Below are 14,229 nucleotides of genomic sequence, written 5' to 3' on the forward strand. Positions count from 1 at the left end.
TACAGGTTTTATTGTGGAAGTCAAAGACAGTTCAGGAAAACCGAATGACTTGCAGCATCAAGTAGGAGGAAGGTTGGGGCTCTTCAATCATAGTGGGCTTTGACCACCCCAAAATCAGTTCCTTCTAAGACTGGTTGAAGAGGGTTATCATATAATCCAAAAAAAAACACTGAGCATAAAAATAAATTACAACAAAAAAGAAAAATATTATTAACAAAAAGTAAAGAAAAACACAGTCCAGTATCCACAAACAATACAGTAGTTCCCTCATAACAAGTGCTCCCCAATTGTGATCAAATATTAGGTCACTGTGTGCCTCATACACAAAAATATATACATTTTGTGTGTGCCACTCCCACTTCAAAATCCGTGTGTCTAGTGTCTTCACACCACACCCACCAAAGATGATTGACCATGTAATGAGAAATGGTCAAATAGCGCTCATTTCTATCTTTTCATCTCCATACACATCCATTATGATTCCCAGCAGATTTAATTTATATACCCAATCTTCACATATGTGTTTACATTGCTCAGGGGGGAAAAATGCAGCGCATAGCAAAAACCTTTATTAAAAAACGATTATAAGAACTTACATGAAAACATGTCACCACATCACTCCAACTGCCAATACGGTTAAGGCTTTAGCCAGGGCTAGACCTCTGCCAGGTAATGTTCCAAAATGGGACAAACAGCACAAGAAAAGAAAAATCTGCAAATCACATTTTACAGACAGTCAATATGAAAAAATAAATAAATAACAGAACATACTAAAGCAAAGTAAAGCGTGGATCTTAGGTACCATAGGTAAGAAGATACAGTTGGACCCACTAATGGGCCAATCTAGGATACAAAAAAACCCGGGGGGGGGGGGGGCTCCACCTCAGGATCAAGGAGAGAGAAAGAGACACGTCCCCTCAGCTCGTTCATAGTGAACTAGAAGCGTCTGGAAGACATTGGAACCCACGGCATGCAAACCCTATCTGCAGAGTCCTAAAATTCCCTCCAATGTCTTCTTAGGAACCCCTTTGAGCCCTCAGCTGATTTGAAATGTTGTACTTTTAAAGGCAGCGCTCTTAGTTGCCCTCACTATTGCTTATAGGGTTAGCGAGATTCAGGCCCTCTCCACTTGGGAACCTTTTTTTCAGATTTTTGAGGATAGATCGATCTTAAAGACAGATCCTGTTTTTTTTTTACCCAAGGTTTCCTCTAAATTTCACAGGTCACAGGATATTGTGGTACCCTTCTTTTGTTCTAGGCCTGCTAATGCTAAAGAACAGGAGCTCCATTTGTTAGATGTCAGAAATTCATTTCTGAGGTATTTAGATCTTACTAAAGACTTTAGGAAATCTAAGGCCTTGTTTGTTTTACATACTGGTAAGAATAATACTATTGCTAGAGGAATTAGATAAGCTATTTTACAGCTTACTCTGCTGTGTGGGAGGTTTGCCCCTTTGGGCTCTTGGCTCAATCTACCAGAGCCTTATCCACCTTTTCTGTGGAGCAGGCTGGTGCCGCTCCACAGAATTTGCCTTCTGCCACCTGGTCCAGCTACTCTACTTTCTACCATCATTATTGCTTGGGCCTTCTCTCAGCTCAGAATCAAGCTTTTTGGAGAAAGGTTCTTCAGACTGTGTTCCCTCCCTAGCTGGCAAGTTCTCGCTTATACTCTCATGTGCTGTTCTGTAAAGACGACTAGAGAAAATCAGAGTTAGACTTACCGGTAACTCTGTTTCTGGGAGTCTTTCCATTTCTGGGAGCATTTCAGTTTCTCTGCAAAATACTGACGGACTACCTGGGGGACCGCTTTTAAAGTCTGACATGTTTCTTTCCTGCCTCTAAGGGTAGAGTCATGCTCTCTTATGTGCTGTCCTTGAACAACTCCCAGAAACTGTCAAGGCTAGTCAGGTGACAGTACTTATAACTGGATCACAGCTGCAGAACAGGTGAGGAATTCGTTTTCTGAAGAGGAAGGTCAGTGAGCGGTTCCCTATTACACCAAGTGCGGTAGGGAGACTGTACACATCATTTACCTCCTATGTAGACTAAGGGAGATGGCCACTGTGAGTTGCGGTTAACAGCACCCAACTACTAAGCGGACAGATGGCAGGCTGTATACTTATGTGGTACTAGTAAGCAGTTTACTAGTGATTAATTAAGCAGCAGAGTAGGCAGTAATGTGTAAGCAATAGTAAGCAATCTTGATGTACCGTATTTTTCCATCTATAAGACGCCCCCATGTATAGGACACCCCCCACTTTTCTTACCCAAAATTCAGAAATCAATATTTCCCTTGCTCTTTTGCACAACTGATTACATCCAGGTTAAATTTTGCAGAGTAAGACATCCGCTTACTGGTACCGGTATTCTTTTTGTTTTCTGACATTTTTATGGGCTCCCTGTTGCATCTGGGCATTGGCTACACGCTCTCCGCAGCATCAGCTGACGTTGGGTACATAAGGCTCATGATTGGAGGAAACCTGTTAGCTTGTCTCTGCAATCGGAAGTTTCACTCGTGAGGCTAGTTTGCAGAGGTATTGGCAGTTTTGCAAACGCGGTTCTCCTCTCGGCCCCCCGTGTATAAGACGCCCCTCCATTTTTAGGTAAATATTTTAAAGAAAAAGTATAGTCTTATACAAGGAAAAATACAGTAACCTTATACAGTCCTCTCAAGCAGGTATGATAGTGAGACAATACTAAGTGCATAACAATCCCTTCGTGCAACACTATGGTAGGTAGACAGTATAACTTCAGTGGAGCTTGGGTAGCATAGGTAACACAGAATGAGGTTTATCATGAGCAGCAGATGCAGCACAATGGTTAATTGCGTGTGGAAACAGAAGCACAGATAGCAGCAGGTATGAGCAAGCAACTGCAAACAATTGCATGTATCAGTGTCGGAGGCACTTGAATCAATGACCCAGGATACTTTCTGCGGTTTGTAGCCTTGCCAGCTCTTAGCTCACAGCGGGGATGCGATACTGATACGTCTGCTACTGCTGGGACAGCACTGGGGAATAGAAGGTCTCAAAGAGGGATGCCTGCAGGTTCTCTGTTCGTCACTCCACAACGAGAGAACGCCGAGTAACGAACCAGCTGACCTTTTACCCGCGGCGCCGCCCCCGTGGGCGGAGCCGGAGTGACGTCACCGACGAGACGGTATGTCGCTGGAGCGCAGGGACACGCCGGGTAAGTCTGTGAAAAAAAAGTGTTTTATCAGTTTATATCAAGCAGTCACTATGACTGCTTGATAAACTAACTTTTTTAAATTTTTGGTTATTATTAGGCTGCTCCAAACTTAGGAACAACTAATAATAACTTTAGAGACTGATCCTGACAGCATGTCAGAATTAGATCTCACTAAAGGTTTCTGATTGTGCATTGAGCCAGTTTATACAGCTGTCAAAACAAATAGCAGAGGTGACTCACTCTGCTACCTCTCTGCTATCTTCAGCTGTCAAATACCGGATCGCTATTTAGTGATCCCGTATTTGTATGTAACGGCTTCATTCTTTCATTAATGAAAGAAAGAAGCTTTTACAAAAGCTTAACTATTTCATTAATGAATGGTAACCGCTGAGAATCCGCGGTTACCGGCATGACAGAGCCTTAAATAACTGGTCACGTACAGTCATATGGGCACTACGTGGCGGGACGTACAGTGTACATCTCCCGTCACGAAGGGGTTAAACCTTTTGACTTTAATATCACTTTAAGTGCTCACTTTGATCTAGGGTGTAAAATAACAAAGATATACTTACCCGAACCTCAGTCCCATCTGGCTGCTAGACCAGTCACTTTAAGAATGCATAGTTCTTCTTTAACATAAAGCGTGCAAATCCAGATGTAGGCAAATTGTTTTTGATGTGGTATTGTATCAGCAAATTACAGCGAATTTGCTTTACAAATTAGGTGAATGAATGGTGAAACTTGGGTGAGTTTTTGATAAATTTGACATTTGATCCTGTATAAATATACTCTACAGTTTTACACAAAGCAAAAACTACTAGTGGTATGAATATTATAAAATGTTTTTATAATGTTTAGTTTTAAAATAAAAAGCTATACAAATAGAGTACAGTGAATATTGTGAAACCTCGTGCCAGTGCTCCAAGTCAAGCAGCAGCTGAATATAAAACTGATAAATAAAAGCCGCGCTAAGTGCATTAATCTGCAAAGTATCAGATACAACTGATACTAACCGTGAAACAATGTAATACAATGTGAAACGAATAACAATAAACAAAACTCATGTGTGTATCATACACCTCAGTGCAAATAATATATTGCTACAAAAATGTCCATAATCATGAATCTTCAACAGTCCATTATGAAATTGAAGATACTGTATAGAAGTGGATGAAAGGTAATCTCAGTCTCCTGTGACCATTACTAGAGAAATCTTATGGAATGCACCTCACCTTTAGGCCTTGTTCACACCAAATGCAGAGCAGATCCTCTCAGTTTTCTGCACACGCAGTGCAGTGGGTTTTGCCGCGTTTTTCATGCGTGTCGGGCCATTTTTGGTTTAACATGGGCTTTCAATGCGTTCCAGGCATTTGCATGCATTTTTGATGTGTTTGCATGCGTTCCAGAGCAGGTCCAGAGCAGGTGAAATAGGGCTTGCTGCAGTTTTTTCACCTGCTCTGGAACTGCACGCTGCCATGTGAACTGGAGCAAAAAATACCATTGGAATACATTGGAGATGAAAGCAGTCAATTCCTCCAAATGGACTATGCATCAAATAAAAAGTGGAAACTCGTAGTGCAGATGGATTTAAAAGGATAATATATTTTATTAAAAAACCTACTCACATTCTATTGGCAAAAAATAGGCTTCTAATAAAACAACTTGGTAAGCAGCCATACACATACTGTATCTTTCAGCTCCTATGCTCCACCCTACGTATGTTACGTGAAGGGGCGTGACTTCATCAGGGGTGTGGAGACAGGAGCTAGACCGAGGTTATATATTGAACCCAGCTGTCATGGTAGCCAAACTAAACAAATAGCGGCCATGACATATTTAAACATAAACCATCATAATAAACATATCACAACTGAAAATAAAAATACAAAAACAATTATTAACACTGTGTCACTTTTAACCCAGCTTAAGTAGGTGAAGGGTACAACACAAAATAAGTACAAAATAAGTAATCTAAAACAAACACAACTATGTGAGTCCCTATATAAACAAATATAACATGTTTACAAATTGTAAACTCCCAAGTATTATGGGGAATAAACCACCATGTTTAAACGAAACAAGGTGAGTTGATTAAAAAAAAAAGATTGTAATCACGTTGCTCTTCAAACAAACAATAGATATATAATAGGGACTCACATAGTTGTGTTTCCATATAGGGTTAATCTAGCTGATTTTTGGACAGGATCAGATCACATTACCCCTTAGAAGAACATGTCCTCATATTATTCCTTCTAAAGGTTTATCTCATATGGCATGCAATTAACAATAGGAAGCATTATGGCATGCTATAGCAAGTTTTTACCATTCATGTTTTTAACCCTGTCTTCTGTCACAGGTTTATACTGAGGTGGTATACAGTTTTGTATTTGTTTTAGATTACTTATCACATTGTTTCATGGCTACTATCAATTGTATCTGATACTTTGCAGATTAATTCACTTCGGCTTTTATTATCAATTTTAAAATCGAGTACAGTGTTGGTTTTTGCATAGTTTTGTTTCTTACATTTTAATTACAATTTTATTGGTATTCTCTCTTTTCCAAATGTAGATGATGTGCAAGAAGCTTTTAACTTGATTAAAGAACTAGAACCATCTACTCCACAGGTACATTTTTACCTTTACTTAATGGTCATTAATGACTGTGTTTGATTGTGATAGTTACAGCTATGTTTAAAACCAAACATGACCAATCCTTATTTACAATCTTCTTCACCAAATTATCACTACAGAATTAGTGGAAATATATTTTGAAATGTAAAGAAAAAAAAAGAAAGACATAAACAGTAGTGTGGCAAATGATGTGCAGGTTATCAGTTTACATTTGGAGAAATTTTAAGCAAATGAGCTAAAATAATCCTAATAACTTTAACAATGTTCCATAATCATATCTTTCTAATGTTTTATGTGGAAATGGGTTCTTCTGGAACTTCCTCAGGCTCTCCACCTGGGAGCTAAAGGGTGACACCTGTGGTATTGCTGGAGCTTATTGTGCCACTGGTATGGTGGGAGCGATATCTAGAGTTAGCAAACCTGCTACCACTAGTGCAGCATACGAGGGAGTGGAAACTTTCTTGAATTCATACAGTACACACATTTTTACGGAAAACATTGACTTGACAACACAAACACAGTGAATGCAATGCTTGCAGTCGTTCAGGACGTTCTGAACTGCTCACCAAAACATAATCACAAAGTCACACAATCGTCTGCCCAAGGCAGCCACAGTTCGTAGTAATGACTCATCTCCACTCAGTACAACAAATTAAAATGAACATTGCAGAATTTGTAGAACAAAGGTTTGCCTAGTGAAGATGGGTTACCTTGCAGCTAGACACCCATGAAACCCCTTGTGACACAGTACTGTAAGCAAAAAGGTTGCCTACCTGGCACCTTTTCTCTGTGTCCTAGGGTCCCGATCGGGTTGGTTCTTTCAGCTGTGCAGTTTCCCGTGTTCACCCCTGGCGCAAAACTTCACCTTGTTTGATGTATAAAATAAAATGTAACCTTCTTTTTTTTTACACAGAGGAATAATACTCACACACCACAATCAGCAAAATAATAATGAGTTTACCAAATCAGCAGAAGTGTCAATACCACTCTACTACAAAACTAGAGCTCCCAAAGCGCTGATGAACCTCTGAATCAACAGAGGTGTCACTATCACAAAACTGTAGAAAATCAGAGATACCGGCACTCCAATAGCGATGCAAAACAACGTCTATTTAATGACGTGATAACATATCACACAGGATGCAACGAACGTTTCGGGGTCACACAGGATACCCTTTCTCAGGCAAAAGACATGTGAAATGTGACATGTCTTTTGCCCCTTGGCTCCCTACTTCAAAACAAACCTAAGACTATATACAGAAAGGCTCCCACACTTAGAAATATGTTAGCAAGGAATGTTGTAGATCCACGGGTGAAAAAAGTAACACTATTTGGAGGGGTGGGGGTTCTACCCCTGCAAATGGTGTATAGGATGTAGGATCGCAGAGAATAGAAGAAAAATAGAACAATTTGAGTTGAATAGTAATGGGAGGGGTGTATCCTGTAATTTCTTCAATCCAGTCTGGACAGCACTTGGCCTTGAGTACGCTCAAGGGTCAGATCTCTGCCTTAACTATTCTCTTTTAGAGACCTGTTGCTCATTTAGCTCCCCCCTATTTGTTCTCGAAATCACTGTGGGATCTAAATTTGGTCTTGTCAGAACTCCAGAGGCCTCCCTTCGAGCCTGTTAGGGTTATTCCCTTTGCAGATCTTACTTATAAGGTGGCTTCCTTGTGGTTATCACATCTGAGAGATGGGTTTCAGAATTGTAGAGAGCCTTTTGTGATTCTTCAAAGAGATAAGGTGATTCTGCGACCTAAGGTCTCCTTTCTTCCAAAGGTGATTTCTTCCTTCCACCTGAATCAGGACATTGCCCTGCCTTCTATTTGTCCTATTCTCGTTGTCTCTATCTTCTAAACTATTCACTAAGTGTGGCGTAAGTGCATTTTAGTGCATTTCGCCAAAAAAGAATATACATGTGCTTATTTGTCCTAAATGTTGTAAACAAAAACATTCCAAACTTGGATGTCTTTCAGCACTGTTAATATAATACACAATTGGCCCTGTGTGAATAAAAAAATTGGGAAATTATCTTTATTATTCATACACTTGGTTATTAACTGCTTAATCATCATGTGACAGAGGCTCTGACTGTCTGACTAAAATTTGTTAAAAGAGACTGGGAAAGCCATTCTTGGCCAGAGAAATCAGTGAGGAGCCCAGTGAAAGTCAGTGTACATGTGGCAGCGTGTATTTGGGCCTATGTGTGACAAAACATAGAGCTTAAGCCAGAGGCTGGGACTGAAGCAGCCAGAGCTGAATGATTAGCTAGGAGGCTGAAAATTCTTTACGTTCTGTGTAATGCTGAAATAACCCCTGCAAGGGAAGAACCCTGTGTTTAAAGCAGAACTCTGGGTAAAAAAATGTATTAACCCTTGCAGTGGGGCTACCCTTCCACTGCAAGTGTAAAGTGCTTGTTTGTGTCTAGGTTCAAAAATTTAAAAAAATATAGACTCACCCGATACTCCAAGCCAAATTGTTCTTAGACCGGTCTCTTCTGCCTCGCTCCCCCTCCGTTGCAGCGGTCTAAGGTCCCTGAGTCGTCACATTCTATACACTGTGTATAGGACGTGTCGACGCAGAGGGACATACCATCACTGTAGTTGAGGAGGATAGAAGCAGTAGGATCGGGTGAGTGTAACTTTGTTAATTTTTAACATAGGCACAAACGAGCACTTAAAAAAAATTGTACCCAGAATTCTGCTTTAATCCTTCGTTGTGAATAAAGGCTTTTTTTTATACGGGGGGTGGATTTGTTGACAGATTATATGAAGGGATCTAGTGATCTAATGTGTGTATAAACTTAAATTATATGCAACTAACAAAAGATGAAGTCTTGAAGAATGTGGGTGATTTTCTGAATATCTTGCCTTCTCTTTTTGTGTAGGCTGATCAGTTCCACTAAGGAATTGGCACTGATCAGCCGATGACCTCAAATTGTTTTTTGCATTTTCAAATGCATTCCTATGAATAAAGCAGTTGATACAGCATTTTTTTCACTTGCTCCCTTTGTGGAATCTTAATTGGAATAAATGGCTTAGTTAAACTGTAACTTGGCTGAAAAGCCATTTGCGATTTATCATCTCCATGATGGTGGATGTGAAGGTTTCACTATTACCCCTAAGGGCTTGTTCACACGACGTCCGGATTCTGTCCTGACCAGATCCGTGCACTCCTGCACTAAAAATGCATCCCAGGGGGCGTGGCCTGGACATGACGCGGAACGGTAGCTAAACCACAGAGCTCTGCAGACCCAGGGGTATCTTTTCAGTGTATCTGCCTAATATTCGCCCCATGAAGCGTACCGGGAAGAAATATAAGACACCCCATGCCCCTGTACGCCAGCAGAAGCTAACCCGGATGGAAGCCTATGTTTCGCCCCAGGCAGAAGGGCCTAGGACGCGGGAGCTGACCGGGACAACCGCGTACTCTACCCCGACGGGACGCACCCAGGCCTCCCCGAACTATGATGCCTCCGGTTTGTCGGACGAGGCGGCGCCGACGCTCCCACCGGTAACCCGGCCTTCTCCTCCCGACTCGGGATCGGAGAGACCGCATGTGGTGACAGCGGCCTCCCAGCTCGGCTGCTTGGGCCGAGGCGGTCACGGCCATCTTTAACTCCCTGCTGGACAGACCCCCATCAGAACAGATAGAGCTGGATCGTGTGCACAGGTCCCTGGGCCCTATTGGGACGGATGCTAAGAGACCCAGAGATGTACTGTGTAGAATACACGTTTTCAACATTAAAGAGGAGATCCTGCGGAGAGCTTGGCGGCAGGGGACAGTAGACTTTGATGGAGCGGAAGTCTTGATTCTTCCTGACATGTGCCCCCAGACTTTATACCCTAGACGCCTCTTGAAACCCTTCACAGACCTGCTACAAACCAAGGGGATTACCTACAGATGGGGATTTCCAATCTCGCTTCTGATCAGCAGAGTAGACCGTTTCTTCAGGCTTGCTCACCCCCGCCAGGTACCGGACTTGGCCACCTTTTTGGAGTCGAATCCTTCCCAGGATTCGACTCCGTCTTTGTCTACCAGGCCATCTAGATCCATGGGGCGTTGCAGAAGTCGTCAGAGGTTGGCTGCTGGACCATCTCAGCGGGCCCAACCCATGGATCCGGGGTTGAGGCACACTGCTATTCAAGGATGATGCGGGGTCGCTCGTCCAAGGAGACCGGTTTGTGGTATCGCAGGCCTGGGTTAGTTGGCCTTGGGAACCCCCCCTCGGCCACCTGACCCTTCCTTACCTGGGGTTGTTGTCTTTACCAGACTTTTCACTGTTATTATGTTGTGGTTATGTTTTGCATTTCACTTCATTTGATCGTTGGAAATACTTAAGACAAGTTAGGATGTTTTATAAGTCGAGTGTTTCTGGTTCAACCCTCTCTTGCCTTATGTATCCATTATGATCTTAAGTACTCAGGGTCCGGGGAGCTCTGTGATGGGGCGGGGCACAGCTTGCACATAGCGAGGGGCGGAGCTGATGTTACCACATCGACAATCACCCTGGCCTGTATCTCTCCACAGCGCTGTGTCCAAACTATTCCCCCGTTGTGAGTGTTTCCTCTCCTTACCGGAGATATTCCGTAGGAACACTCTTGTTTTGTGTGTGTGAACCTTTCCCACACGGTGGTCCGAAACGTTCTCACCTCTGCGTGTATTCCATCCCCAGGCTTTTCCCTGCCCCATCCTCCAGGTATTTTTTTTTGCATGTCAATTTTTTTATTGTGATAAAAGTACAGAACAAAAATACTAGACAATGATGTACAATATTTTTTTTTTTCATTTGTGATACAAAAGCGTCATTGTTGTTAGTGATGAATCACATGGAACATGTATAGAGAATATCAAGAAATAACAAAACAAACCAAAAAAATGACCCAAAACGTAGGCAAACGTAAGTGGCTAACAGCCGTTGGCTATCAAAGTTGTCAGTAATATTATATTGCTGCCTAGCTACATAAACATATATAAGTAAGTGGCCTAAGTACATAAGATAATAGTTGAATGGTCATTGCTAGATATGGAAGTTTAGGGGAGATATATACCCATAGAATTTTGACCCTATGGATCAAATATGCATGGATATGAGTGCGAGCGTGGAAAGTGTCAAAGGACATCAAGATCACCAAGAGAGTTTGAGAGTTTGGCGTTGAGGAACCAAGTAGATTGTTGGAATATGGTCATGACATCACGTAAGTGTTCTAGGGATAGTTCAGAAATTAAATAGGCAGACCATGTGGCAAAAAAACAATTCAGTGCGATGCATATTAAATTTTGTGTCCAGTTTGCCGATCAACATGAGCTTGTGAAGTATAGGTTTGAACCTTGATATGGAGGGTGGGGTCTCGGACAGCCAGTCGGTTAGAATGGCTTTTTTTGTGCTGAGGATGCAGATGTGCTCCCATCGGGATAATGAAATAAACAGACATCAGGGGAGGGCATTCTGTGACCTCCAGATTTCATATGCATGCATGAGACTACCTCAGCCCACAAGTTTTGGATAAGTGAGCATGACCACAAGAGGTGTGTCAGATCGGGCAGAGGTGACTGGCATTTTGGGCACTACGTTAACCACCCTGGGGGACTATGATGTGGGGTAATATTGAAACCGTAATATGCCCTATGAATCACCTTAAATTGGGTTTCCCTCCAGGCCTCACTGACAATAGCACGTCTTTGGCACGCCCATCCCGTCAAGATAAGCGATTCTGCGGTACCTGAGGGTAGTTGAAGCAATTCAGCCCATTTCATTATATATGAGGGAATCTCCTGGGATAGGGAAGAAATGCCTGAATATAGGTGGTGATAGATAAAAGAGAGTGGTAATTTTTGTTTAGGAGAGGAGGTTAGGCGCGGGAACAGTATGGGCTGGGATCAATCATTCGGGGGGAGGGGTGGGGAGAGTTTCCGTTATGAAATTACTGATTTGGGCATGTTGGAGGTAATGGTTGGGGGATACGTGGTATTCATCAAGAAGGGTCTTTGGGTGTTTACAAAGGCCTTGAGGCGTGAGTACGTCTCTGAGATATTGTATGCCTCGAAGTTTCCATTGACGGAATACTGACGAGTCATGGCCTGCTGGGAAGACTGGGGTAGAAGTGATAGGCATGAGCGGGGATACCACACCGGGCATGTTTAGAAGTTTTCTCACTTCCCGCCAGGTTATAATTGTGTCCCTTAAGAGATAATTACTCTTTGTGAGTAGGCAAATGGGGAAGTGGTGTGTGTAGGATACCCGAAAGTGACCATGGGTACACTAGGTGTTGCTCCAGGGGGGTATTAGTGAAGAATGACGTATCCGATAGCCAATCTCGTACATGGCGAAAAATGCTGGCCAGGTTATAAAGTCTAATATTCGTAGTTGGCCCCCAGGTGTAAAGCGGGGCGTTCCTCCAGGTATTGATTTGTCAATTCTCTTGGTGTACTGTCAGCGGGACCCACTGTCCTTCCTTGGCGTCCCCCAACACGGGGGCCAGGTGTCACGAGGTATAGTGGTTTGTTTTTTATTTATTCGTTTTGTTGAGTTATATGATCATAAATGCCTGAACTTAGAGTCACTTTGTTCAACGTACAAGGCCTCCATGTCCCCGAGAAGAGGTCCTATTTACTGAACGACCTTTAGCGCTCACGGACTCATGTGGCGCTCTTACAAGAGACCCACTTTAAGAGCGGATACATTCCCAGGCTAGGTAATAGTAGATACCCCATGGCCTACCATGCCCCCTCCCCAGACTCCAAATCTAAGGGGGTTAGTATAGTACTGGCGAACTCCATCCCATGGACGTACATTGACCACTATGCAAACCCGGAGGGACGTATGTTGCTCCTCAAAGGGGATCTCCACGGCCACAGGGTGACCATTGTGGCGGTATATGCTCCGAACTCTGGACAGCTGACCTTTTTGGACTCTCTGTGGATGCAACTTTTAACATTTGCAGAAGGACTCTGGTTAGTGGGAGGAGACTTTAATATGGTGCTAGACCCATCCATGGATTCTTCTAGGGGGCTGTCCCGCATTACACATGCACAACGGAGGCGTATTAAACGGTCTATGTTTGACCTTCAGTTAATTGATCCGTGGCGTATTAGTGATCCTACGGGTAGAGACTACACCCACTATTCGTCCCCCCACCACTCGAGGATAGACTTCTTTCTCCTGCAGCACGCTGCTTTGCCTCTTGTCTCGGGGGTTTCTATTGGCACCTCAACTATCGGACCACTCTCCCATCCACCTGCAGGTCACTGTAGGCAAGGGGGGTCGTCTGCCGTTTTTGTGGCGTCTGAATGAATCCCTGCTACAGGAGCCTGCACTTGCTGCCTCAGTCCATTCGGACTTAGTTAACTAATTTCGGGACAACGACTCCTCCACGCAGAGCCCTCTGACACTGTGGGAAGCACACAAGTGCGTGATTAGGGCTCTCTCATCGTGCTAGGGTCATGACGCAAACACCAACGCTTAAAGAGAGTAGAAGAACTGTATGACCAATTATGTACCCTTGAACTACGCCACAAAACGACTCTAGACACCGATACATTAGCAGACCTAACCAGGACTAGGACTGAGCTCAGTGAGCTTTTGTTAGAGTGAAGGCCCAATTGACCAGATTACGCCACACGTTCTATTAATTTGGGAACAAACCCGGGCGACTTCTGGCCAATGCACTAAAGACCTCGCGCACACGTTCATTCATACCCTCCCTCCACGCCACAGCCAGCCACCTGGTCTTCCGTTCAGATGAAATAGCGGCCCAATGTCATGCCTTCTTTAAGAAACTTTATAATTTGCCCCGGCTCCAGAATCAGCACATGCCTTAGCGATCCGACAATACCTGATTCACTCGGGTATGCCCCGCCTGACAAACTTAGATTGCCAGACATTGGAACAGAATTGGGGGGAAAAATAAGGGTTTTTGGAGGGGTGTAAATGACCATCCAAGAGAGATATGTTAAAATAATTGCTTCAACATTTATTAGTGTTAAGTACTATTGTAAATACATTCATGATTCAATACAAATATTGAGCTTTTATATAATAAAACAAAATAAAACAGATCCCTGCAGAGGATATGTTTGTATATTCATTGGTTATACAGCTCTAAAATTCATTTGGTCCGACATATCATGATGTTATTCAATGTTTGTCCAGATGTGGTTACATTATTATATAGCAAGAGATAATAATCCTAAGCGTGGCTTATCTTAATAGGCGCCGGCGCGTTTCGCCATTAGCTTCATCAGGGGACCCACTGAGGATGAATCTATTGATAAGAAGATTGTCTTCATTTACATTTGCAAAATACATCACATCAAACATTCATTAATGCATCTGTTTATATCCATAATTCATACCGAATCACACTTCAATATGTCACCCCAAGTGGGGCAGATAGATCATACATAA

At 42.9% G+C, this 14,229-nt stretch overlaps 1 protein-coding gene across 1 annotated transcript in view; it reads left to right on the forward strand.

Annotated features, from left to right (window-relative positions):
• The window catches only part of TTC26 (tetratricopeptide repeat domain 26), a 336,565-nt gene that overhangs the window by 154,278 nt on the left and 168,058 nt on the right, over window positions 1-14,229 (forward strand). Inside the window, exon 10 of the mRNA XM_018567770.1 lies at window positions 5,761-5,816. Within this exon, the coding sequence (XP_018423272.1) occupies window positions 5,761-5,816 (56 nt within the window). The remainder of the gene's footprint in view (window positions 1-5,760; window positions 5,817-14,229) is intronic.

The sequence above is a fragment of the Nanorana parkeri genome, unplaced genomic scaffold, assembly GCF_000935625.1.
Source record: "Nanorana parkeri isolate BGI_ZX_2015 unplaced genomic scaffold, ASM93562v1 scaffold1090, whole genome shotgun sequence".
Classification (NCBI taxonomy): domain Eukaryota; kingdom Metazoa; phylum Chordata; class Amphibia; order Anura; family Dicroglossidae; genus Nanorana; species Nanorana parkeri.